The 22,628-nt window shown below is 47.3% G+C and overlaps 1 protein-coding gene across 2 annotated transcripts in view; it reads left to right on the top strand.

The window, feature by feature from the left end:
• Window positions 1–3,163: 3,163 nt before the first annotated feature.
• Window positions 3,164–22,628, top strand: part of SHISA9 (shisa family member 9) — a 337,988-nt gene continuing 318,523 nt past the window's right edge. For both annotated transcript variants that reach the window (XM_061153965.1, XM_061153966.1), the window contains exons 1-2: window positions 3,164–3,726; window positions 18,153–18,280. In XM_061153965.1, coding sequence (XP_061009948.1) covers window positions 3,164–3,726; window positions 18,153–18,280 — 691 coding nt within the window. The remainder of the gene's footprint in view (window positions 3,727–18,152; window positions 18,281–22,628) is intronic.

Raw genomic sequence — 22,628 nt, forward strand, 5'->3', positions numbered from 1 at the left:
CATCCAGCTCTGCATTTCCCATTTGCTGGGTGTGTGACCTTGGACAAAGCCCTTAACCTCTCTGAGCCTCACCTTCCTGGACTGAAGCAAAAGTGTTGGAGCAGCTCTTCTCAATTCTGAATTCTCATGTGAAAATATTCCAAACCCTCTTCACGTCTATTTTAGCCCTAAGAGTTTCTTTCCTCTCTTAAAGACAGGGTGTTGCATAAAAGACGTTAATTCATTCATTAAAACAGCCTGTAGGTATTTTGGGGGGCTTCTCCAATGGCTCAGTGGTGAAAAACCCGCTTGCCAATGCAGGAGACTAGAGTTTCATCCCTGGTCTAGGAAAATCCCCTGGAGGAGGAAACGGCAACCCACTCCCATATTCTTGCCCGGGAAATCCCATGGACAGAGGAGCCTGGTGGGCCACAGTCTTTGGGCAAGAGTTGGACATGACTTAGCGACTAAACAAAACAATGTATTTTTAAAGTATTTCCCACATCTACATTGTTCTAGATGCTGGGGGACTCTTGCCAGAGTCAGAGCCTTCTCTGGCCTGGGCTTTATATTTCAATGTGGTATGACAGTAAAAAAAAAAAGAAATAATAATATACTGCCAGCTGGATGGAGAGTGTGGAGGCCTATTTTAGAAAGGCGCTACCTGCAGTGGTTAGAACACAGGCCCCTGAGTCAAATTTCTTGGGTCAAATGTCAACAGCAGCACTTCTTTGCTGTTTCCTTGGGCACCTGGTTTAATTGCTTTGGGCCTCAGTCTCTCCCTCTGTTGTGTGGGCTTGGAAAGATTACCTAACAGGGGGGAATTAAATGAGATCAGTCACTCAATGGTTCAGCAAATATTCCCAGATTGTCTGCTAGATGCGAGGCACTGCTTTAAGCATCGTGAGGAGGTGATTTTAAGACAAGCAAGCTTACTGGGTATGTTACAGGCACCGAATAAATGTCAGCTGCGGTCAGCTCACACACCTGTGTTTGCAGAGACTCACACCGTGGTGGTGGGTGTGCGTGGACACAGGTGTGCGTGGACACAGGTGTGCGTGGACACTGTCTTGTTTGGGGGATCCTGTTCTGATGAACACAAGGAGGTCAGACTACGCAATCTCATGCCTTGTCCTGATGGGTTTGGGATATAACAGCCCGTAGTTCATTTATTCTTCCAGGGCTGGTTCACTCCTGGATATGGCTCTATCAATATGGCCCTGGTGTGTTTTTGTTGGAATCGGGTCATTCTCTGCTAGTCTTTAGCGGGAGAGAGTAGGTGACCATTTCTTCAAAGAGAAGGCATAAATAGCAGAACCCCCTCTCTTGCTGAGAAAATTTGCAAAACAGTCCCATTAAAACCCCATGATTTTCCAATTAAGGAGACCCCCACCGTAGTATGTCACCTTCTCTGTGCCCCAAGCTCTTGATTCTTCGGAAATGCCCTGAGAAGCCCTTGACTGCAGCCAAATGGAGAAGAAGGGTGGTGGAAACATTTGCCTGCAAATCGCCTAGCCGACTGCAAAGTGTATACTTAGTTAATGCAATTAAAAAACAAAACGCAGGGGCGTGTGGGGATCTAAATTTGGTGTAGCAGCTTTGGTACAAATCCTGTTTTAGGGGCTACTGGAGTCAAATTCAAGCCGAGGAGAGGAAGAAGTGGGAGAAATGGGAGAGGGCCGACGGCTGGCTGGAATCGGCTGATGTGAGCTAGGGCAGATTTGGAAACACTGACCACGGGAGACTTGGAGCCGAGGAAGCAAGGCCGGGTTCGGCAGCTCCGGTGAGGATATCCGGGGTGGTGGTGGGAGTCGGTGGGGACAGGGGCCAGACGACTCCCGGAGAACGATGCGCGAGGGCTGCAGGTACTGGAGGGCGGCCGAGGCTGGGGGCCCAGACCTTGAGCTACACCAGATCTGGGCGCGCAGAGGCGGCGCCGCGGTGTTGCCCTCCTGTGGAGCGCGGAGAAGGCAGCTTCGGCGAAGAGGGACTAAGTGGCTGGTCCAGGGGCCTGGGAGAGAGTACCAAGGAAAGACGTCCTGGGGCCAGGTCATCGCCTCGGCAGTGGTCACTGCCTCACCTTCCCTGCGTTTCTTTGACTTAATTTCATCCCGAGCCCCTCTCCCGGGGGTGCCTACGCCGGGCCCAGGTGCCCTCCCAGCTCTGCCTTGGTCCTCGCCTGGGTCCCGGGAGTCGACCCAGCCCGGGTTGGTCCCGGGTTGGAGGGCACGGCCCAGGAAAGGGCCAGGCAGTCCCCGGGCACCTGGGAGGGACGATCCTGATCAGATCGCGCCCCACTCCGTCTTGGAGTGGAAGCCACCTGGTCTGTCCCTCAACCCTTCGAGACACCCCTTTCCCCGGTGGGCCGACTCGAGCCGCCGCTCCTGCGCACGCACCCGGGAAAAAGCCACCGGCGGAGCCGCCTCCGCGCCCCGAACAGGTCGGAACCGCGGCTCCCGCCCAGTGAGGGAGCGGGAGGTCCCGCCGCCGTCCCCCACCTGCCGGGAAATCCGAGCTGTGCCTTCAGCCACTGCGGCTGCCGGAGCTCGCTCCTGTCCGCCCGCCAGCCCGGCTCGGCTCCGCACGCCCCCCGCCTGGCTCCCGCCCGCCCGCCCGCGGGAGTCACCTCTCCCGCGCCCCCGCCCCTCTCGAGCTCGCTCCCGCCCCCTCCCCCCCGCGCCTCCTCTGCCCGCCCTCCTCCCCCTCCCCCTCCCCTCCTGCCCTCCCTTCATTCCACAAGTGTCGCTTCGCTCTCTCCCGCGCACTTGGCGAGCTGGAGAGGTGAGCAGGGAGCCTGCGAGCGGGCGCGGGGCGGCGAGTCCCGAGCCGCCGGCCGAGGGGAGGCGCGCACCGCCCGACTCGCCCTTGCTCTCCGGCCCCCGCCTCCCCACGGGAGCCAGCCGGACCTGCACCCCGCGCTGGCCCCCGTTCCTCCTCCCCCCGCCCGGCCCGGCGCGCTCCTCCCCGGCCGGCCCCTCGGCGCGCGGCGCGCTGGAGGCGAACGCGGGCTGAGCCGAGCGCAGTGGCCGCCGACCACCGAGCGCCCCGCGCCGCTCCCTGCATGTGCGGCCCGCGGCGGCTCGCAGCCCCCGGCAGCAGCCTCGGCAGCTTCGGCCGCGCCTCGAGAGGCGGCTGCAGCGGCTCCAGCGGCGGCCGAGTGGCCGAGCCCGGGCTGGGAGACACGATGCGCCGCGTCCTCCGGCTGCTTCTCGGCTGCTTCCTCACCGAGCTGTGCGCCCGCGTGTGCCGGGCGCAGGAGCGAGCGGGGCACGGGCAGCTGGCGCAGCTGGGCGGCGTGGTGGTGCTGACCGGGGGCAACCGCTCCGGGGCCGCCTCGGGAGAGGTCGGCGAGGGCGTGGGGGTCTCGGACGCGCCCCCGACCCGGGCGCCCACGCCGGACTTCTGCCGGGGCTACTTCGATGTCATGGGCCAGTGGGACCCGCCGTTCAACTGCAGCTCGGGCGACTTCATCTTTTGCTGCGGGACTTGTGGCTTCCGGTTCTGCTGCACGTTTAAGAAGCGGCGACTGAATCAGAGCACCTGCACCAACTACGACACTCCGCTCTGGCTCAACACGGGCAAGCCCCCCGCGCGGAAGGACGACCCCCTGCACGACCCCACCAAGGACAAGACCAACCTGATCGTTTACATCATCTGCGGGGTGGTGGCCGTCATGGTGCTCGTGGGCATCTTCACCAAGCTGGGGCTGGAGAAAGCGCACCGGCCCCAAAGGGAGCACATGTCCAGGTGGGCTGCCGCCCCCCGCCCCCCCCACTCCCCGGGCGCCGCTCTCCCTCCCCGCCCCTCCCCACCTTCCCGGAGGCAATGGCGCTCCCCCTCCACCCCGGCCTTTCCGCGGGGGGATGTCACCCGGGCAGCCAACTTGGGCTGGGAGTGCAGAGGGGGGACGGGGACCTCAGCGCAGGTGTGGATGTGAGTGTGTGTGGATTAGGGGTGTCTCCCCCCAGCTCTCTTGCCGCCCCCTCCCGCGGAGTGTTGCAGCGGACTTGAGACAGCCTGAGAGCCCGTGTCTTTGGAGTCTTGGATTTTGGGGACGGGGGGGTGGTCCAGCCTTCGGATTCCGCATACGAGCCTCTAGGTAAACGGGGGCCGGCGAGCCCGAAAGGGAAGGGGGGCGTGTGTGAGCCCGCGCGCGCGTGTGTGCGGGGGGGGGGGGGGGCGGGGAGGGAGGGAGGCAAGGAGTGTGTGCCGCCTGCAACTCGTACGACTCGCGAAAATGTGGCGAGGGAGGTGGAGAGTGCGGGGAGGGCTAGAACAAAAGCTTTGCTCGGAGCGGCCGCCTCGCTTTCCGCCGAGCTGCCAGGTCCCTGGAATTGGGACCTCGCACCCCCCTCCCCATCACCCCCTCGTCCCTCTCTCCAGCCGCCACCTCTCTCTGTCGGGGGCAGAGACCTCAGCCGTGGCGCTGCGCCCTTTGCGCGGGCTGGTGTGGCCTCCCAGGGCCGGAGCCCTCTCCCAGCGTGCCTTCACCCCCGCCCCAGACACTCTGATTCGTCAACTTTCCCTTTTGCCTTATTCATTATGCAAGTCCCAGCACGAGCAAGTCGCAGCAGATGGGAGAAGGCATTTGGGGATTAATGGAGCTATTTGCCTTTTTTTTTTTTCCCCCTTCCCCGAGTGTCTAAATCAATTCGCACAACCCAGTAACTTTGGAGGCGGAAGACGCAGACGGGAGGATGCAACCCCCGGCCGGGGAGAGGCCAGGGGTTGGTGTGGGGTCCCGGCTGGGGTGAGGGGAGAGGGGGGAGGGTGTTAAAGAGCGCGGGGTTGCCTGCACACAGCCGGATGACTGGGGAACAAGGTTTATTCTCTTTCCGTATACGCGCAACAGAGTCGCCATGTGTTCCCCCCACCCCCAAACACACACACACACACCCCGCACCTCCGGCTGCCTGTGCGCGCGCGTGTGTCTGCACGCGCTCCGTGTGCCTGCCTAAAAAATCTCAACAAAGAGACCCACCAAAAATAGGCGAGGAACATCACCACCACCTCACTAGTAATTATTTTCTATTTATATGCAGATTATCGGATGATTCCCCACCCCCCTTCCCCACCCCAAGGGAAGAATTTGGGGGAAGAAAGGGGTGAGGAAGTTCCTCTCGGTTTGGGTTAGCAGGGAGGTGTAGATGGATGGTGGGATCAAGAGGCACAGAAACCCCCCTCTCCCAGGGGTTTCAAGAAAGCCTGACCTACCAGAAGAGTCAAGCGCGGGCCCCGCCCACCTCCTGCCACCCCAAGGTGCCCGATCGCCAACCCCACGGGCCGGTGGTTCCACGTCCCCCCGCTGTCCTCGCCAAGGGTCTGGTGTTGCGAACGAGACTCAGAAGCAGGGTTGCGGCAGCGACTGTTGCCTCGGTAGGGAAATTCACCCAGGGATGGGTAGGCTGCCTGGCAGATTTCGACTTAATTCCTCTGCTGAAAGCTCCTTGGAGCCTTTGCCTTGCAAACCTGGGCTTCGGGAGCTCTCCTCCTCGTTCGGTTGGGATGGGGGTGGAGAGGCAGGAGGAGGGAGGTGGGAAGCTGGGGAGGAGCACTAACCTTTGGGCAACTGTGGGAGAAAGTGATGCTGGCTTGAGGCCCCAGGGACTCAACTTCCTGGTCCTGCCCGCTTGCAGCCCAGCAGGCTGCAGCCACATTCCTCTACAGGTACCGGGAAAGGTCTCCTTGGTGGTGTAATCTAGGGGGTATCCAGTCCTGGGGTCGCAGAGCCCCAGCACAGGCTCCTCTTGCATACATCTTGAGAATTCCAGGCAGGAGTGAAGTACATACTCATGAAAAGAAAGAATGCTTGATTTTTACTGATGACTTCCAGGGTATAGTTTTCAACCTTGGCTGATGTTTAGGGTGACCTGGAATGCTTTTTTAAAAAACCCCGTTGCCAGGGGCCCCACCCTAGATGGTTCAAGTCAGGATCTCTAGGGTGGGGCCTGTACATCCATACTTTGTGTATCTATCCGGGCTTTATGGTGTTCAGTCAGTCACTGTCCAGGAAAAGGAAGTAACATTTGCTGAGCACAGTTCTGGGTGCCAGGCACTGTACTAGGTGTGTGTGTGTGTGTGTGTGTGTGTGTGTGTGTGTGTGTGTAAACATCATTTAGTTCGCACAGTGATGAGACAGGTGCTAATTCTGTATTACATAGGAGCAAATCATAGCTGAGATTGGTGGCTTGCTCAAGGTCACAGAGAAAATTGCGCATTCCTTAGTCCCCTGGTGTCAGCTGTGTCTGGGGCAGATGTTTTCAGGTTGAGTGAGCATCAGAATTTGAGGAGCTTCCTAAAATGCACAGTCTTGCGCTTGATCCAGAGAGATTCTAAATCCATCTATCTGGGCCTCAGAAGTCTGCGTTTTTACCACCTCCCTGAACGGCTTGTGTAAAGTGGTCCACACTTGACTTGGGACCATTTTCCCGGAAGGAGGGTGGATGGATTCATTCAGTGTGACTCTTACTTACATGGTGTTGCTGGTTCTCCCTGTGTGTGTAGCCTTTGGGTGTGTTTCTATGGTGCTGGAGACTGCCCCAAGTACTCACCAAGTGCATCCTGCTCTACTGATGCAGTTAATCATTTCCTATCCCAGCCATGGCTCATTCTCTTTTGCCCGCATGGACCATAGGATGTTTGGCTGGCTCCAGCACGCCAAACTCTGCATCAGAGAGGCTGTAGGGTGGCTTTCAGGTGAAATTAACCTGCTGGCTGCAGCCTCTTAAATTTGTCTCGAGCTGCAGGGGTCACTGGAATGGGAAGTTGGTTCTTACCTTTCCTGAGAGTACCTTCTCCTCAAAGACTAACAGCATGTGCTGCTCCCACATCACACCGTTGACTGCTTCTAGTGACCCGTGTGCTTGTGTTTGATGAGGTCAGTTTCCAGGCTCAGAGGCCTGGGCACATCACCTGCTTCCTTCTGGGCTGATTAGGACTGAAAAAGGGGAGAGACAGCAATTCCAGAGTGTGCGCAGGCCTGGCCTGTGATGTGGAGAAAACTGTATAGATGCTTCGACAGCAGATATAACCACAGCCACATTCAGTCACTATTGGAAGAAGTGACTACAAATGGTGGGTACCAAATAGTACCAAACCATGCAGACACATTTTATTTGGTCTGCAACATATTTCTATGTCTGTATTCTTATTTTTGGGCTTTCCAGGTGGCTCAGTGGGTAAAGAATTCACCTGCAACACAGGAGATGCAAGTATGATCCATGGGTCTGGAAGATTCCCCGGAGGAAGGCATGGCAGCACACTCCTGTATTCTTGCCTGGAGAATCCCATGGATGGAGGAGCCTGGGGGGCTACAGTCCATAGGGTTGCAAAGAGTCAAACATGACTGAAGCAATTGAGCCTGCACACGTGAATTCTTAAGTTGTTCCCGATTTGTTGTTGTGAAACATTTTAAATATGCAGAAAACTTGAAAGAAGAATAAACATAAACTCCAGTATATCTTTCATCTAGATAAGAATTTCCTCCCCTTGGCACTCTTGACATTTGGGGCTTGATTGTTCTCTGCTGTGGGAGGCAGTCCGGTGCATTGCTGGGTGTTTGGCAGCATCTCTGGACCCTGCCTCCTTAGGTGCAGGTGGCACCCACCCACACTATAGTCGGGACAATTAAAATGTCCTCAGACATTGCCAAAAGTCATCTAGGAGCGGAGTCACTCCCAGTCAAAAACTACTCATTTAGATTGAACAGTTATTAGTATTTTGTCACGTTTGCTTTATGGCTATCTCTCTCTCCCTCTTCCTTCTTTCCTTCCTTCCTTTTTTCCTTCCTCTCTCCTTCCCTTCCTTCCTATCTTTTTTCCTTTTTTTTTTTTTTTTTTTGGCTGAACAGTTGAAAATAAGTTGCAGACATGACACTTCATCCCTAAATACTTAAGCATGGATCTCCTAAGAACAAGGACATTTCTCCCACATAACACAGTTCCAGTATTCTGCCCCCAAAAAGGAACAAAAATTCCATAACGTCATCAAATAGCCAATCGTATTACTGTTTTCCCAGTCATACACCAGAAATGTCTTTTAGAGACTGGGTTTTCAAGCCAGGATTTCAGTCAAGGCTCACTGCGTTTGGCTGTGAAATCTCTTTAGCCTCTATGTTGTACAGTGTTTTAAAACCAACTTAGAACCAATGACCAACATTTAAAAAACTGGGAGGTTTCACATAGAAATCCTGATCTTCTGATTTCTCTTGAGAAATCAATAGATCTGGTAATACTGGACCTGCATTTTCAAGCGGTGTTTGTTCCCTTTAGGACCCTCTCAGGTTAATTTCACTTGCCCTCGTCCACTACTGCCCTGGTCCCCAGTTCAGTCAGTCATGTTCCCTGCAGTCCCCAGAGGGGTCGTCGGGCTGATCTAAAGAGAAATGGGTTCAAGTCAAATGGCTCCAGATTCAGTCCCAGCTCAGCCACTTAATAGTGTGAAATTTTGGGAAATTTGCAGCTCATCTCTGATTCTCAGATTCCTGTCTTTAAAAATGGGATGATGAGGGTCCCTATGTCCTAGGTCTGTGTGAGGATTCACTGAGACTGGGCTTAGAAATCTCATAGAGCAGGACCTGCCGTAGTCACTGCTCAGTGACTCTGACCCTTTATTATCATCCTTATCATTGGAATTTTCTCCCCCTTATCTATGGAAGGTGGTGAAGTTGTCGTCTGGAACTCTGTGCCTAGTGCCTGCTCTGCCATGTCTGTGTGACATTGGCCAAGTCTCGTCACCTCTCTGGACTTGCATTGAATTTCAGCAGGACAGGTGGCAAGTCCAGTAGGTTCTCATTAGTTACCTATTTAACACATAGTAGTGTATATGTGTCAATCCCAATAAAAGTTAATTAAAAAAAATGACCCAGTCCAGAGCTTTGCCATGTGTTTTATTGGAGTATAGTTGCTTTACAATGTTGCGTTCATTTCTGCTGTATAGCAGAGTGAATCAGTTGTGCTTATACATATTTCCCCTCTTTTTTAAATTTCCTTCCCATTTAGGTTACCACAGAGCACCTGTGCTTACAGCAGGTTCTTATTAGTTACCTGTTTTATACATAGTAGTGTATATATGTCCATCCCAATCTCCCCAATCCATCCCACACCCCCTCACTGGCCTGGCTGATATTCAAGGACACTTGCTGGCTTTGCTATTTTGCCATAAGCTTGTGTGTAAATTCTCATTTAATTTCATGTCCCACGGAGGTCAGCTTTATGACAATCTGCTTTTCACAGAAGCACAGATTGCTTTTCGAGAGGATGCAAAATCCCTTAGCGAGTGGAGGAGCTGGACTTCAGGCCCAGACAGTCTGAGGCTATGGCACGGGTCCTTGACCACCAGGCTGCACTGCCTTGAAGCACTGACATCCAGGGCTTCAGTCTTTGCCGATCACAGAGAGGTGCTTGATGCCCTGCAAATAAGAGTGCACATGTCAGGGCTGGTTCAAGGAGCCCGAGTCAGATCAAGACTATGGATGTTTCCTGCATCTGTCCCTGGCAGGGCCAGCCCTCTTGGCAAAGGCATTGGTGAGAAATGACCTTGGGGGCAGGAATGCGTGTTTGAAGCTCTTTACATTCGAAGCCAGTAGGGAACATAAGTCATTATCTTGCCCACCTTCAAACAGTCAGAAGTCCAAGTGGCAAATTACATAGCACCATGTCCCGTGTGTTTTTCAAGCATGCTTCACGAATGCTTGAATCTCTTGCAAAGAAATGGCATCAGGTGATAAACGTTCCTCCTGCTGCTGCTGCTGCTAAGTCGCTTTAGTCATGTCCGACTCTGTGCGACCCCATAGACGGCAGTCCACCAGGCTCCCCCGTCCCTGGGATTCTCCAGGCAAGAACACTGGGGTGGGTTGCCATTTCCTTCTCCAATGCATGAAAGTGAAAAGTGAAAGTGAAGTCCTCAGTCGTGTCTGACTCTTCGAGACCCCATGGACTGCAGCCTACCAGGCTCCTCTGTCCATGGGATTTTCCAGGCAAGAACACTGGAGTGGGTTGCCATTGCCTTCTCCAACGTCCCTCCTGCTCTTGCCTTTTCTCTCTTATTCCAGCCTCCCCTCCACCTCCCTTTTCTTATACATTTATGGTTATCCTGTGGCTTCCACCAGCTGCCCAGGCTAGAGAAGCCCATGAATGCATATGCTGTTGGCCACAGAAAGTCTCTAAGTTATTTTTTTAATTTTAGTTTTTAATTGGAGGTTAATTGTTTACAATGTTGTGTTGGTTTCTTCCACTCATCAACGTGGATCAGCCATAGGTATACCTACATCCCCTCCCTCTTGAACCTCCCTCCCACCCCTCACCGCATCCTAGCTGTGTAGGTTGTCACGGAGCACCGGCCTGAGATGCCTGCATCATATAGCAAATTCCCACTGGCTATCTAAATTTTTCCTTGCAGAATATGTTTTGCTTCTCTTTGCACACTGAGACCTTGCATTTTAAAAATCAACTTTATTGGAGTCTAATTTACACAATACAGTGTACACATATTATGTGTAGTTTGATGAACTTGGACACATGGCTACACCTGTATAACCACTTCCCCAGAAAGTAACCTCATGTCCATTGCCCTTAGATCTTTGAAAAATAAATGATGCTTCTGGTACAAGAGGAAATCTCAGGAATCCCATTCAAGTGTTTAAAAGTCAGGAAACAGTTCAGACCTTGGAACCCCTGGAGGCTTCGAAGCAAGATGTTGGAACTCTGAGCTCCATTTGGTGATGTTGGGGTCTTTTATTTACTCACTGTAATTGGAAAGAAAAGGGATGCAGGCTTTTCTTGTCATTCCTCAGATATGCCGTGCTCATTGCTGCCTTGGAGTTGCTGTGTTGGTTTGCCTCAAGTTCTCTGGCTGGCCCTTTCTCAGCATTCAGGTCTCAGCTCAATGTCACCTTGTCTGAGAAGCTGTCCTTGATCCCCTAGGCTTATTTACCGATGCTCCCCCACCCCCTCCAGCCCATCACTCAATGTGATTTGCTTCATTTCACATTACACTCTAAAATGAACTTACTAATGTACTGGTCTACTAGTTTATCATCTGCCTCCTTCCATTATTGTTCACAGTAAGGAGTGCAGTCTTTCCCCATCTGTCACTTGAGTCCTGGTATAGTACCTGGCACATAGGAGTTCTGATTCCTGACATCCTGGTTTACATGACATAAGGTTCCTCCTCATTCCATCATCATTTATTTGCTCATGGATTTAGTCATTCAGTAGGTGTTTATTGAGTGCCTATAGTAGATCCAGCACTGGACTGAGAGCTGTGAAACTGCAGGGAATAATGCAGGCATAGAGCTCACGGTCCATGGCAGGAGGTGGGTGACGTACAAGTGAGTGTACAAGTGAATAGACACCAAGTTGAACCTTATGAAACTGCCAGTATTCCATCATCTTCAGCCTCAAAAATGGCAGTCTTTCAGCTGTTTGGAACTGGGTTAAGGGATATGGAGGAAAAGTGTAGGTCCTTCAATAAGGTGCCTTTATTAAGTCAGGGTTCTCCAGAGGAACAGAATCTTTAGGAGATCTGTCTAACTATCTACTTATCTAGAGATTAGGCAGACTTGCCACACATGATAATGGAGGCTGGTAGGTACAAAATCTGCAGAGTCATGGTCCAAGTTTGTTTTTTTTTTTCCTTCTTTTTTTACTTTTTGTCTGTACCTCAAAGCATGTGGGATCTTAGTTCCCTGACCAGGGATCAAACCCGTGCTCCCTGCAATGGAAGCATGGAGTCTTAGTCACTAGACCACCAGGGAAGTCCTAAGGTCCCAGTTTGAATCTGAAAGCCTATAAGTCACTGTAGAACCATGAGGACCTGATGTCCCAGTCTGAAGGCCAACAGGCAGGAAAATTCTCTTTCTTGGTTCTATTCCAGTCTTCAACCGATTGGGTGAGGCCCACCCATGCTGTGGAGGACAATCTGCTTTCCTCAGTCTATCAATCTAAATGTTAATTTCATCCAAAAACACCCACTCAGAGGCATTTAGAATAATGTTTGACCAAATCTTTGGTCACACTGTGGCACGTCAAATTAACACATAAAAGTTACCATCACAGTACATTTAGGATCTTGCTTTTTTAAGTGTGGACCAGCAGTAACTCTGTCACCTGGCTCCAAATCTCAGGGCCTGCCACAGACATCTTGAATCAGGATCTGCATCCTAACAAAAGCCCCCAGGTGGCTCAGAGTTTAAAGTGTCTGCCTCCAATGCGGGAGACCTGGGTTTGATCCCCAGGTTGGGAAGAACCCCTGGAGAAGGAAATGGCAACCCACTCCAGTATTCTTGCCTGGAGAATCCCATGGATGGAGGAGCCTGTTAGGCTACATTCCACGGGGTTGCAAAGAGTCGGACACGACTGAGTGACTTCACTTCACTTCAATCCGTGTGCAGATTCAAGTTTGAGAAGTGCTGAGTGTGTACTACACATAAATACCAATCCCTTAGGCATTTGTTTAGCTTGTGGTGCATAGTTGGTTCTTTCTACTGTCTAATTCACTAAATTAAAAAAAACCACACCCCTATTTGTAGCATATTTTTTAGTATACACAATATATGGGTTTCCCTGGTGGATCAGATGGTAAAGAATCTGCCTCCAATGCAGGAGACCTAGGTTCGATCTCTGGTTTGGGAAGGTTCCCTGGAGAAGAAGATGGCAACCCACTCCAGTATTCTTGCCTGGAGAACTCCATGGACAGAGGAGCCTGGCAGGCCATAGGTCATAGGGTTGCAAAGAGTTGGACATGACTGAGTGACTAACATGTATAATATATGCACATACTAGCAAACAATTAATAGGTACACTATAGCATTTATTATTTTTAAAATTTTTATTGAAAGACAGTTGACTTGCAATTTGTATTAATTTCTGCAGTAAAATTATCTTCAGCTATATATATTCTTTTTCTTATTGTTTTCCATTATGGCTTATCACAGGATATTAAATATAGTTTCCTGTGCTATACAGTTGTTGTTCAGTCGCTAAGTCATGTCTGGTCCTTTGTGACCCCATGAACTGCAGCATGCCAGGCTTCCCTGTCCTTCACTATCTCCTGAAGTTTGCTCAAACTCATGTCCATTGAGTCAATGATGCCATCCAACCATCTCATCCCCTGCTGCCCCTTCTCATCTTGCCTTCAATCTTTCCCAGCCTCAGGGTCTTTTCCAATAAGTCAGTTACTCACATCAGGTGACCAAAATATTGGAGCTTCAGCTTAAGCATCAGTCCTTCCAATGAATATTTAGGGTTGATTTCCTTTAGGATTGATTGGTTTGATCTCCTTGCAGTCCAAGGGACTCTCAAGAGTCTTCACTAGCACCGCAATTCAAAACCATCAATTCCTAGGCACTCTGCCTTCTTTATGGTCCAACTCTCACATCCATACATGATTGTTGGACAGTCCATAGCTTTGACTATATGGACCTTTGTCAGCAAAGTGATGTCTCTGCTTTATAATACCCTGTCTAGGTTTGTTATAACTTCTTCCAAGGAGCAAGCGTCTTTTAAGTTCGTGACTGCAGTCACTGTCACAGTGATTTTGGAGCCCAAGAAAATAAAGTATATCACTGTTTCCCCATCTATTTGCCATGAAGTGATGGGACTGGATGCTATGATCTTCATTTTTTGAATGTTGTGCTATATAAAAGGACCTTGTTGTTTAGATATACTCTAAAGCATACATAATAAACTCACAGTAAACTGTAGAAAATTCTGAAAGAGACAGGAATACCAGACCACCTGACCTGCCTCTTGAGAAACCTGTATGCAGGTCAGGAAGAAACAGTTAGAACTGGACATGGAACAACAGACTGGTTCCAAATAGGAAAAGGAGTACGTCAAGGCTGTATAGTGTCACCCTGCTTATTTAACTTATATGCAGAATACATCATGAGAAATGCTCGGCTGGATGAAGCACAAGCTGGAATCAGGATTGCCAGGAGAAATATCAATAACCTCAGACATGCAGATGACACCATCCTTATGGCAGAAAGTGAAGAGGAACTAAAAAGCCTCTTGATGAAAGTGAAAGAGGAGAGTGAAAAAGTTGGCTTAAAGCTTAACATTCAGAAACTAAGATCATGGCGTCTGGTCCTATCACTTCATGAGAAATAGAAGGGGAGACAGTGGAAACAGTGTCAGACTTTATTTTTTTGGGCTCCAAAATCACTGTAGATGGTGATTGCAGCCAAGAAATTAAAAGACTCTTACTCCTTGAAAAGAAAGTTATGACCAACCTAGATAGCATATTAAAAACCAGAGACATTACTTTGCCAACAAAGGTCTGTCTAGTCAAGGGTATGGTTTTTCCAGTGGTCATGTATGGATGTGAGAGTTGGACTGTGAGGAAAGCTGAGCACCGTAGATTGATGCTTTTGAACTGTGGTGTTGAAGAAGACTCTTGAGAGTCCCTTGGACTGCAAGGAGATCCAACCAGTCCATCATAAAGGAGATCAGTCCTGGGTGTTATTGGAAGGACTGATGCTGAAGCTGAAACTCCAATACTTTGGCCACCTTGTGCGAAGAGTTGACTCATTGGAAAAGACCCTGATGCTGAGAGGATTGGGGGCAGGAGGAGAAGGGGACGACAGAGGATGAGATGGCTGGATGGCATCACCGACTCGATGGACATGGGTTTGGGTGGACTCTGGGAGTTGGTGATGGACAGGGAGGCCTGGCGTGCTGTGATTCACGGGGTTGCAAAGAGTCGGACACAACTGAGCGACTGAACTGAAGTGAACTGAACTGAAAGCATACATAAGAACAGGTATATTAAACAGAAGTGAAGGTGAAACAAACATTTACAATTTGTTGCCAATGGTGATGACTTTGTGTAATAACACACTAATGTGTGTTGAGGATGAAGGTCACCATTCATACATAAATCCATATTTTGAATATTCTTCATGAGAGTTTGAATTATTTTTGGCTGATTTCATTTTGATCTGACTAGGCCATCATTTTTTTTAACCTCGTGAGAAACTGTTGAAGAGGAGAGGGTCCAGTCTATCATTTTCCTGTACTTCTTTCATCAGTATTGTCTCCAGGCTGTGGTTTTGTTATGAGGGAACATTCTTAAGCCCCATGTCCACCTAGTGATGGTTAGCTTAGTAAAACTAGATACTTTGCTTGCACATCCCTTTGGGGGTGTGTATAACTACAGCACAGGTGATGCACCCTAAAGATGATGCTGCTGCCAAGGTTGGCACCGTGGTCCAAGGTTCTTGATTCTCACCATCTGACATGGGTGTTCCAAGTAAGGGCTCCAGCCTCATTTTTTTAAGAAAAATATTTCTTATTTTTAATGATTAAAGACCATACACAGAAGTTGTCATATTTCCTTCCCCCCACCCTGCCAAACTGTATTAGGCATTCCCCGAGTGAGTGGACCACACCTTGAAGACACTTTGTCCAGGATACAGACGCCCTAAGAATCCCTGTCCCCATCCCTGCTCTGGGAAGGGCTGCCTTGGGGAAAAGTATTCTTGGCTTTCTGGTGAATTTCATGAATTTTGGCACTCAGCAGGAGCCAGGGAATCTGCCGATGGCAGTGCTGACCGAATTCACAGAGAACCACCCTGATCATTTACTTTGCTATCCTCTTGAAAGTTCAAATAGTTTGAAATTTTGGAGAGAAATCTTTAGAGAATGTGGTGAGAGCTATGGCCTCTTTTTTTTTTTTTTTTTTTTAATTGATAGTGTCTCAATCTGTCTTCTTTATTTATTTTTATTTGCTTATTTTATCGTTTTGGCTGCAGTGGGTCTTCACTGTGGTGTGCAGGCCCTTTGTTGTAGACTGTGGGCTTCACTAGCTGTAGTGCGGGCTTAGTTGGAAGATCTTAGTTTCCGGACTAGGGATTAAGCCCTGTATTGGAAGGCAAATTCTTAACCACTGGATGGCCAGAGAAATCCCACACTATGGCTTCTTGTTCAGGAAAAATGCACAAATAAAATTTCTGTTCAATTCTAGAGGAGTTCAGAGATCCTCTGAAGTTCGGTAAAGAACCTATGTATTTATTTATTTTTATTTTAATATATTTCTTAAAAGTTTTTTTAACTGGAGGATAATTGCTTTACAATGTGTTACTTTCTACCATTCATCAACATGAATCAGCATACCGCAGCTTCTCATTAGCTATTGTGTTACATGTGGTAACGTATATATCTCAATGCTGCTCTCTCAGTTCGTCTGACCGTCTCCTGCCCTCTCTGTGTCCATAAGTCTGTTGTCAATGTCTGGGTCTCTATTGCTGCCCTGCAAATAGGAAAGAACATGTTTAGAAGTGGAAAAAAGGCAGATTAGGTTTGAGAAACATCTGTCTTGTCTTTCAAACATTCCTTTCCTGCAGCCCCTTTCAAGTTTCAGGTCCTGCTTGCTGTGCAGGGTCCGGAGGAACTTAAACAATGATTTCAAAGACATTCAGGTTTGTATCTTAGTCCCTCCACTGATTAGCTGGGTTAACTTGGGAGTGCGTGCGTGCATGCTAAATTGCTTCAGTCATGTCCAACTCTTTGCTACCTGATGGACTGTAGCCCGACAGGGCAGCCTTTTAAAAAATATTTATTTATTTATTTGGTTGTGCCACGTCTTATTTGCATCATGTGGGATCTAGTTTCCTGGCCAGGGATCGAACCCAGGCCCCCTAAATTGGGAGCTTGGAATCTTAGCCACTGTACTACCAGGGAAGTCCCGTTGGGCAGTCTCTTTGTTCTGGAGAATGGGTATAGTAATCCACACCTTGTAACGCTCTCCCACTTGTTGGCTGCAGTTCAGCTTTATTAACCTTCTTGTTCCTCAGATCTGAACTCTTTCATGCCTCAGGGTCTTTGCACTTGCTGACCCCTCTGCCTGGAATGTTCTTTCATCCTCTTTATGGCAGTAACTCCTTCTCACTGTTCAGGGCTCAGCTCAGATGCCTCTTCAGGAGGGCTTTTCCTGATCAGCCAATCTGTCAGTTTATTTAGGATTTTTCTTTTTTTAAAGTGTACAGTGCAGTGGTTTGTAGTATTTTGAGAAAGTTGAGCAACCATCACCACTGTCTAATTCTAGAACATTTTCATCACCCTAAAAAGAAACCCCTACCTCATTAGCAGTGAGTTCCCATTTCCCCTCCCACACCCCCAGCCCCTGGCAAGCACTAATCTGCTTCCGTATGGATTTTCCTATTCTGAACATTTCAAGTAAATGGAATCAGTTCACCTCTCTGAGTCTTTGTTGACTCATTTGCAAAGAAGGAGTAATAACCCTCATGACCTTTTTATGTGCTGCCTAATTGAATTAAGGCATGTCATGTGACTAGTATAGTGCCTGGCTTATGGGAAGTACTCAGTAAATGTTACTTACTGTTACTAATACTGGGCTGTAGCTGCACCTGAAGTGTTGGTATCTAGGGTTAGCAAGAGTACCGTGCTATGCTCAGTTGTGTCCAAGTCTTTGCAACCCCATGGACTGTAGCCTACCAGGCTCCTCTTTGTCCATGGGATTTCCCAAGGATACTGGAGTGGGTTGCCATTTTCCTTCTCCAGGGGATCTTCTTGACCCAGGGATCAAACCCATGTCTCTTGCATCTTCTGCATTGGCAAATACATTCTTTGCCACTAGCACCACCTGGGAATAAACATTTTTTTTTTTTTTTTTTTTTAGGATTAGTTATAAAGGGTGACTAAACTTGTTAGATGCAGATATATTACATATATTCATCATTTAATCCTTTCAATAACTCTATAAAGTGGGTAACACTGCTCTTACATCAGTAACATGAGAGGTGTATGAATTCTTCTGCAGGAAATCCTTATGTAATCTCTGATTGCAGTGATCTTATTTACTTATGTCTTTTCCCCCTCTACCCTAAGTAGAATGGCAGCTCCATGGAGAAAGGGGTCTTGTCTTTTGTTCATAAGCCCAAAGCCCTGGTAGCTTGGATGGTAAAGAATCCTCTGCCTGCAATGTGGGAGACCTGGGTTTGATCCCTGGGTTGGAAAGATCCCCTGGGGGAGGGAACAGCAGCCCACTCCAGTGTTCTTGCCTGGAGAATTCCATGGACAGAGGAGCCTGGTGGGCTACAGTTCATGGGGTCACAAGGAGTCAGACACGACTGAACCACTTTCAATTTTTCAGAATAAGTAGGTGCTAGTCATTGTTTTGAATGAATCAGTTTAAATTTTCTCTCCTTTCAGGGCCCTTGCAGACGTGATGAGGCCCCAGGGCCACTGCAACACTGACCACATGGAGAGAGATCTCAACATTGTGGTTCACGTCCAGCATTATGAGAACATGGATACCAGAACCCCCATAAATAATCTTCGTAAGTATAGCTCTGCCATCCAGTTCCAGTCCCACTGGGTGACCCAAGTGGTGGTCACACCTCCAGATTTCATGGTGTGTGTTTGGGTCCATGAGGAGCTTCTCTTTGTTGACTAAGAAGATTTATTTTCTCTCTTCTGGACCAGACATGATGAAATCTGGCATCCTCAGATTTCACTTTGTTTCTCCATTAAAAGAGTCATCCATGTGGTGGATTTCTCATGGTTGGTTCTTCTGTTAACAGACCACTTTGGAGGTTCATCTTGGTCATATGTTAACTAATTAGCCCTCTTGACTGGTCATCATGGTTAGTTACTTAGCTAACCAAAGGATTACTTGGTTGGTTCATCCTAGATAGTAAATCTGTTAGCCAATAACCTGTTTTGTTGGTTCATCTTGATTGGGTAATCTGTTAACCAATGGTTCATATGCTTGTCTGTCTGCCTCCTGAGGTAGACCAGTTGTCACTTTTAGGTTTCACATGGCTTTCAGCTAACAGATACTGGTTTAGAAGGATTAGATTTATTTTTCATGAAACCAGTTTCATAAACAATCCACAAACTCTGTGTGTGTGTGTGTGTGTGTGTGTGTATACCTGTGCATGTATGTGGGGGTTTTGAGTTGTGGTTATGTTAGTTTGGGTGTGTACTTATGATTCAACAGAACAAATTGTTCTGTTGTTCTCCCAGGGGAAAAAAGTTGCATTTGATATTGTGTTTCAATATAGGTATTGAAATACCTTCAATAAAGGTATTCTTTAGCTGACAGAGCATACCTGGGAATCTTAGTGTGGTCCCAAAGATTTTCTTTCCTTTCAAAGGTCAGTATATACAATATATACTATGGAGCTGTGTACTGACTATAGGCAGTGGGGAAAAACAAGATTATTTTGTTTTTGACAGTAGTGTACTATCATGGTTATTCCTAGCAATTATGTTTTCAAGTAAGCCCCACATTAAAGTAATGTGTAAGGCTTGGTTTAAAATAATAAAAGCCAGAAAATTTAAAGGATGCATTTAGTTGTGGCTGGAGGTTTTTTAAAAACGGAAGCAGTTCTGGCATTTTTGCACATTTTTCTAGTCTGGGTCACCTTTGCTAAAGCTCCACCAGAAACAGCATTGGTGTTTTATGTGCTGAATCATAGTTTTGCACTGTTTGGTTGCAAATTTTCATGCTCAGTGGGTAGAGGAATAAGTCTGTGGAATTTGGCATTGGTGATGCAAATTATCTGATTCTGCATGGTGATAATTGTTCATGGCCTTGGAAATGTTGCAGTATATTTGCAAAGTTGATGTGTACGTGGTTTGAAATGGGTTACAAAGTAGAAAGTCTTAAGTTCCATTCTATTAAATAACTTGACATTATTTATTTATGAACTGGATCATAAAAATGATATGAGAAATAGCCACATGTTAGAGCAAAATACACCAGTCATTGGAAGTCTTATGACCAAATCTCACAGCCCCGAAAGGCATGGTGAATTGCGCCAACTCTGATATAGCAATCGTCGTATCCAATTCTGGTTTTGATGGAAATGAGCACATTCTCTTTCAGAATGCAGTGGAAAATAAGTTAAACCTAGGTGTATATGAGTCCTAAATATCATAAGTGAGTGAATATGACCATGAAGTAGAGAAAGCCTGAAATGGCGTTGAGTCCCTGGCTATGAAAAGGTGGCTGTTGAAAGTTTCTCATTTGAAGTTTCAATTTCTAGGATGATTTTGAATCAGCTCTTGAGTGGAATAGCAAACTCATTGAAGTCACTCAAATTACACCACTCCGTCAGGCAAAAGGGCAGGCAACATTAATGAATCTTGCTTTAGTAAGGGATTTTTGTTTAAAGTTGCACTGAAAATAAATTGTGGTTCAAAGATGGGTCTCTAGGTACTGAGCATTTCAGAAGTCTCCTGTGACAGACTAACTTGGTTTATTTATGAGTCTTGCTTTTAGTCTATATTTGTGTTTCAGTAATCAGTGATCTTTTACACCAAGGGAAAAAAAAATGTGTCTTGTAAGATTTTATTGGGTAGAATTGCACTAGAGCTTTCCTGACAAACTGCAGGGGAGAATTCTAGGTACAATGTCACAAACACTGCATTCTCCTAGGAATTACCACAGATATTAATTTTATGTAGTTCTGCTAGGTAGTATTTTTGGGAATATTGGGAAAATAAGAGCATATAGCTTTTCTACAGGTTTACATTAATGAGTTTAATTTAAATAACAAATTACTTCAGTATTTGGTAGTGATAATATTTACTTGTAATGAAGTGTTTGTCTTTTATTGATTTACAGGAGCTCTTTACATATTACGGACACGGGGGGAAAATCACGTGTTCAAAAGAAACAATGATTTGTGGAGTTCATTGAGAAGATAAGAACTAGGTGACTGACATTATCAATATTTAAAGGTTCAAGAAGCCACAGTCTCCAGAGCCCACTGACTAATAGAGAACTAGGAGAGAAGGAATTTTGTCTGAAAATCAGAAACTTAGACCAGCTCTTGGTGCCAGAATTAGAATGCCACTACTGAATATAATGTCATAGGAAATGGTAACATACTCTAATATTCTTGCCTGGAAAATTCCATGCACAGAGGAGCCTGGTGGGCTACAGTCCATGGGGTCACAAAGAGTCTGACCATCCAATGAAGGTAAAACCCTTTTCTGGACATTATGGGAGCTACAAAGATTTACCGTTACAAAAAATGGAAAGATGCATCTATTTGTGATACAAAAGAAGGGGCACATTGTGCCATTTTTAGGGTGTTCCTCACTAAATATTCAAGTTGTGAGATTTGATTGAAGTTCCAGCTTAAATGTTATTTTTATCTCTGTTTGGTGACCCACTTGACATTGCTTTAAGAGAATAATCATCTTCTCCTCTTGATACTAACACTAGATCACTTTCTGCTCTTTTCCTTATGCTTTGTTCAAACACTAAGAGAACCAGCAGTCAGTCTAGAAACCTGGATATTTGGAAGGAGAGGAGTCAGGAAGGACTAGGGTGAAGGCAAATAGGGAGGAAAAGGCTTCAATATTGGGAAATTTTTTTGCCAACTTTTATCAGTTTCCTATGGTTTATTTTTCCTGTGATATAGGCAGGACTCGCCTTTTTTTATCTTCAGCAGATGCTGTTCAGGGTCTTTTCAGGCATTCAGTGTTATTGCCTAAAAATATTTAGTCTGATAATCAAAAGGGCTTGGACCTCTTTGATTAACAGGATGTAGATTCAGATGAGAGAGTGATTTTCTGCAAAAGCTCCTCGGCTTCTGTGTAATTACAGTTTGCTTTTGAAGGCGCATTTTGTTCTCAAGTACTGTGAACGTGTGCTGTCTCCCCCACCCCAGCCCCCCTGCTTGCCAGTGACACCCCCCAACCCCACCTTCTGAGAGTCCAGGGTAAATATAGGCTTCTTTTAGTGTCAAGATTGTGAGATTTGAGTGAGTGACTGTGGGGACAAAATACAACCTGGATCAACATTTCTCGACTTGTTTGTGTGAAAAGCACACTTCTTTTGAAATAAAGTTTTAATTTGGGAATAATTTTATATTTATAGGAAAGTGGCAAAGATGGTACATAGAGTTCTGGGTACCCCTCACCCACTTGCCCCTCATATTGACATCTTACATGACTATGGTACACCATAGTCCTATGTCAAAACTAAGAAGTCAACATTCGTACATTATTTTTAGCCAAGTGATAGGTATTGTTTGAATCTCACTAGTTTCTTCTCTGATGTCCCTTTTCTGCTCCAGGATTCAATCCAGAATACTATGTTATAGTTATTGCAGCTGACTTGATAGCGGAATTTTGGTTGTGCAGTATTGTTTAACGATGTGGTAAAGGCTGGAAACAACATGAAATAAGTCAGTGGCAATTACAAAGCCTTTATTGCCACTGTATAAAGAGTGTTGCTTAGTGTCTATGAAAACCTCCTGTTAAGTTATGTACCTGCTCAGGGTTGGAATGGAACCAGCTGATGTCCTGACTGTGCTCTCATATCTATTCAATGGGCAAAGGACCCTCACATTCCATACAAACATACAACTCCACTTTTGAATGGAGTCAATGTTGTAGTATTTATTTTACGGGCATAATCTGAGCAAGTGAGATCTCACCCCAAACTCTGGTGAATGCTGACTTGCTATTTCAGGGCATGGAACTCATCAGAAAGACCGGATTCTTATTCCAATTTCTATTCCCACCCTGTCCTCCCCCAGGACCATTTCCAAGCAGGTTTACGGGGAATCAGATGAAAAGCAGATCCATGAGTTAGTTTCTGAAGAGGTTGTACAGTTCATGTTTAGGGCTAAATGGATTTTCATTCATTTGTCCATATTTACAAAG

Source organism: Dama dama, chromosome 10, assembly GCF_033118175.1.
Source record: "Dama dama isolate Ldn47 chromosome 10, ASM3311817v1, whole genome shotgun sequence".
In the NCBI taxonomy this organism is placed as follows: domain Eukaryota; kingdom Metazoa; phylum Chordata; class Mammalia; order Artiodactyla; family Cervidae; genus Dama; species Dama dama.